Source organism: Ceratosolen solmsi, unplaced genomic scaffold, assembly GCF_000503995.2.
Source record: "Ceratosolen solmsi marchali unplaced genomic scaffold, CerSol_1.0 scaffold2, whole genome shotgun sequence".
In the NCBI taxonomy this organism is placed as follows: domain Eukaryota; kingdom Metazoa; phylum Arthropoda; class Insecta; order Hymenoptera; family Agaonidae; genus Ceratosolen; species Ceratosolen solmsi.
Window position 1 is genome coordinate 4,353,461 of NW_011948422.1, and position 5,521 is coordinate 4,358,981.

Below are 5,521 nucleotides of genomic sequence, written 5' to 3' on the forward strand. Positions count from 1 at the left end.
AGTGCGCGAGTACGTGCCAACCATCCACGCGCTCCGTCACTTTTCGTTTCGTTTTCGTTTGCCGCCGATGTCGAGGGATACAGTGGGACGCTGATCCCACTCGATTGAGTGCCAGTCCTCCTCTTAAGGGCCACGCTCTTTTATTCGGCCTATCGAAATGCAAAATCCTGGGAACGCTGGAGAACGCAACTAGGCTCTTCCGGCTTTACTCTCTCGACCCGGTTGTTTATCCAACGGGGCCCGTTCCCATTCGAGCACGTGCGATTGCGCGAGTGACAGGAGACGAGGCATGAGGTGCTTCGTAGTGCTTAGTCCCGAAAGCCGGCCTGGAGAGCTAATATGAGGATGGGGATGAGGATGGGGATGAGGATGGGGATGAGAACGAGGACGCGGCCGAGCGACGAACTGGCACTAATAACAGGGATCCTGGCCGCCGCACTCCTCGTGTCAGGTGAGACACCTTTAGCCGCGGCGTCGCCCTACTTCCATTTATTACCATTGATCCGACGAATTTTCATAATTGCCAAGAGTCACGTAGGCCCATACTATGAATATGTCCGTGAGTAAACAGAGATTAGATGATGTATCACTAATGTTGATTAATTTTTCTATGAAATGAGATTGGTTTCGCTCATTTTATTATTTGCGCTAAATCGCGGAATTAAATATGTTTTTTACTAATTGGCACAACTATAGTATATAGAATTATTAAAATAAATCAAATCGTTGTTGGAATCATTATCATTCACGGAATAGTTGGAAGCCTTTCATAACACAAGGATATACATATGTTGCTTATAATATTGCAATTATAAAATATTAATAATTCGTTATAAGAGGATTTCGAAAATCTGTTGCTATTTTTTCCGTATTAAAATATCAATATTCAAACTACCACATTTACACACACACGCGCGCGCACGCGCGCACACACACGCACACATATATATATTTCACCATCTAATAGTTTAACTATTTTTTTTTCTTTCTTTCAAGTAAAAAGTCTCTTACAATAGCAAATGCTTTTAAAATATATTTTACATCTACATAATAAGACAATTTATATCTAACTCTTTTAGTAAACAATATATTGATATGCTTATATAAACATTGCATTCATGATTAAATACTTATTAAATCATAATTGATATATATGTAAGTCAAATGGGTAACTAGTAAAAGTTTGAAAAGTAAAACCACGATTAACATAGAGTAAATATTCTAATTTAGGAAAAATCTAACCCACCTATAATATAATCTATTTTATCAATGATAACATTATTTATATAAATATAATTTTATCTGTTTATCAAATGAATTTTTTTTCTTCAATTTTTACTGTTACCGGCTTTGAAGTTGAACAAGTAGTATAGATTTTTAAATTATTTTAAAAAAAAAAAAAAAGTATAAATTTGTAAAATACTGTAACATTCGTTAAAATTCTAAAGTAAATTTATATATTTTTCCTTATACAGAATGCCTATTATTTTTATCAAATTATACAATTAATGAGAAAATCTATTTAAATTATTTATATATATATATATGTATATATAAATCGTTGGAAATACCATTATAGTTAAGTAAAATTACAGATTTTCTAAAACTGTCAATGTACCAAACGGTAGTTATTAAAAAAAGTTTTAATAAAAATTGGCTACAAATTAATAATATTATTAAGAAGTATCTTAATATATTATCTATTAGAAAGTGTTTTAAGAATCAAAGTATTATCATATCAAATAACAACAGCAATAATTTTTATTTAAATTTTCAACTTGTAAATTAATTCTTAATTTTTAATTTATTTACTTCTATACATTTACAATCAATATTTACAATATTTGTCATGTATATCTAAATTAATGAAATATTAAATTAATTACAACCTCAGCATTATATAATAAAATGCATAATAGCCATGATGCTAATAATAATTATTTTAAAATCTTCATTACTCGACGCACGTAAACATTTTCAATTGAAAAAATTCATTTTTATATTTTATAAAAGATATCCGATTGCATGTATAGGGCAATGCAGTACACTTGATTGTAAAATTCAAAATTTCGTGCAATCATTTAATTTAAACACATCTCGATCCTTCGAATAAATACAGATTGTAATTTTTCCCCCGTCATAATTATGTACATATATATCGCGAAAACATTTTCTCGTGTGAGAGTTTTCTTACTTGAATTAAGGAGTGAATGTTTAAGTCGTTAAGTGGCATATAGGCGATATGCGCTCTTGACAATCAGACGAGCATGGATGATTATGCTAGTGAATAACAATGAATTGCAAATTGCAGGACAGTCGCCAAGTTGCCAAGACAGAGCATGGGAGAAGGTCAGAGGTATGAGGCCGGAGTATGCGAAAACGACCCAAATCCTGTACACCGGAGTCGATTCTCAGGGTATAGTCGCCATATGCTTCGAAAAGTAAGGAGGATACTTCTTCCATCCTCGCTCCCTCGAGTACACTCACTCATATAAAAATTTTAAATTTCAAATTATATGCAATTACTTACTCCTCGTGATCGTTTTCGATTAAGGATGCATTGTTTTCACTCACGGTATAACGTATTAAGAAAAATATATATTAATAAAGCGATATGACGATTTATTGATGTATAAGTGCATCGCTACACATTGCTCGCGGTGAAACTCCATTGTGTTAAGTAATTATGTACTTATTGTTGTTAAAATGTAACTTTACCAATTATTTTTCGAGAAAATCATTGGACTTAATGATGGGAGAAAACGGATTTTTCTCCATTTACAGAATATTCGTCGCTTTGTACAATTTCAATAGAAAAGTGTTTTTTTTTTTAAATTTGCTCCAAGTGACACGGATGAATAAATCATCATTGGAAAGTATTTATAATATCAAGGCATTTAGTATAGCCAATGATTTTCATTTTATAACTACAATCGTAATTGAAATTTTTCACTTGCTTAAATCTATAAAATCAAAGCCCTAGAACAGCTTGCTTATTCACAAATAGCTAAGGAAGGCCATAAAAACGATATAATTCATTACCCGTGCAACCTCAATAAATGTCCATAAAAATCGTTTTGTACAAAACCAGTGCTAATAATCTCTGCAGCATCGAGCTTCCATCCAAATGAAATACACCTACTTTATTCAGTTAATCGCTCATCCCGATCCTCCATAATTTATTATTATTATATTCTTTTATTTATTCTTTTTCTTCTTCCTTTTTTTTTTTTCTTTTTAACAAACAATGCAAATGTAAAAACTTGTGTATCCATGGCAGAACGCGTGCTCGCGTCGAGGATAATGTTGCAGTTAAAAGCAATGGAATCCCCGTGTGCGCGTACGTCATTTACGCACGCGACTACGTCAATATGTCAATAATAATGATTAATGCGCGTACGTTTTAATTAGGTGCAGGACTCTAAACTGCAGTGCATTTATCGTCGACCTTGAAAGGAGCGGCTGTTTCAGCGTCGAACCGGACGGCAATGACTTTGTCCCAGAGCCAAATGTCACTTTCTATCATGAGATTTGCTTGAAAGGTGACTATTGACATAATGCATTTGCATTTTTTTCTTTTTCTATTTTTTTTTTTTTTTTTTTTTTTTTTTTTTTTTTTCTCCCAAAACGTAAGAACATCTTTAGGGAACTTCAATTGATTGCCTTACAATGTTAGCTTTATGTTATTTATTATCGACGCACACATTCGCCAATGATTTGTCATTGAAGTGTTCAAATATTTTAAACAGAGCTGCATTAATTATTTTATCGCAATTAATATGCGATAATTTGAATTGCATAAGATTACTATTATTATTACTGATAGTATTATTCTGCTAATAAACTATGCTCTTAACGTAGACAAATATTAATAACATTTTAATAAAAATTCACAAAGAATGTGCCATTTCATTGTAAAAATATTTCTTCTTATAAATCAATTACAATTAATAGAGAGAATATATTAATTGTAAACTGAAAGTAATTCAGATATCATTGTTTACGAAAACTTTTATGATAATTAACATCTTCTATTTCAACTAAATTGACCGCAAAATTATTCGATTTAATTTTGCGAATGTAACATATGAAATTAAATTTATATAAATGCTGCTAAATCAATTGTTAATGTTATAAATACTAATTATCATTTTAACCATATTATAATACGGATTTTATAAATTATTTGTATAAATACATATGTGTACAATCAACTACTCACACCCATGCCTATAACAATATATTAATTAAAATTTTTATCGACACATTGGATGCATAATCAATTAATCTTACCGATTTCTCATTATCGAAAATTATCACATTGCACTGCCTGTGTATTGCAATTATTAAAATTTTAATTATGAAATAATGTTAAAGTAATTTAATACAAATATTAAATGCATCGTATACGGCTTAATAATGTTTAATTATCTTTATATGCAATCCTTGTATTTATTCTAAAATTTAATAAAGTGAAAAATATTTTTAATAACGAATGTAACTAACTCTACGGTGTTTTACCGTTCGGTAAATCCTTTAGCTCGGCAACTCAATTAAACATTTATTCCGTAAATTTTTTACAAAAATTCTAAATTAATAATTGCATCTTATGATAATTTATCAATCTATATTGACAAATTAGCTTAAGTTTTCAATTGATTAATCAGTTAAGCTATTCATCATAATTCTATTATTAATCCACATTATATTGCGTTAGTATTCAGATTATGTTACGATGCATTTAGGACATTTCCGTCTCATCAAATTAAAAACGTCCCTCCCATCTAAGGTAACTGACATCTGATGTAACAATTGAGAAATAAAGTCCATCGTATAAATTCAAATCTCATTGATTTGAAGCTTCTGCTATCAATAACGAACCCAATTTTTGCCCAATAACGCTGCATTCCATCGAGTTCTAAATATTTTTCCGACGACGTTTAGAGGTAAGATCACAGCATCATTGCCATGCAGCTTTCCTGCAATTTAAATCAATAATATGTTGTAAATAATGGCGGCATGAAGTACCGACGCTTATGAAGACAATATTGATTAGTCCAAATCATTTTCATTCTCGATGATTTTCACAATATTCATTAATAATACAATACGTTGCGATAATAAACATTTATTTTATACAAAATTGATATACAATGGCGTTGCAATAATGAAAATTTATTTTATACAAAATTGATATACAATGCTCATAATTAATAATATGGCATAATGTCTCTGAATAAATGACAAATAAAATGAAATTTCCAAAAATTTCAACATTAAATCATATATTAAATATTGATTTTCGTCTTTTAATTTATGATTAATCAATTTTACGCACACCATAAACTAACGTCCTTCCATTTTATTATTTTAATAGTTCCCGAGTCCTGTAAGTATTCAAGATATTGGCAAGTGGAAAGGAATTTAGGCTCGGTATTGCTTGATTCATCGGCATATGTTTTACCTCAACCAACCACTAGAGCCGAGTGTTATGAAACTTGTATTAAGAAAGGTAGTTCCA

At 30.6% G+C, this 5,521-nt stretch overlaps 1 protein-coding gene across 1 annotated transcript in view; it reads left to right on the forward strand.

Moving 5' to 3' along the window:
• LOC105361838 (uncharacterized) overlaps positions 1-5,521 on the forward strand; it is a 10,977-nt gene continuing 5,456 nt past the window's right edge. The window contains exons 1-4 of the mRNA XM_011499120.1: positions 1-451; positions 2,312-2,441; positions 3,412-3,542; positions 5,378-5,512. Of these exons, the coding sequence (XP_011497422.1) occupies positions 340-451; positions 2,312-2,441; positions 3,412-3,542; positions 5,378-5,512 (508 nt within the window). The 5' untranslated portion in view covers positions 1-339. The remainder of the gene's footprint in view (positions 452-2,311; positions 2,442-3,411; positions 3,543-5,377; positions 5,513-5,521) is intronic.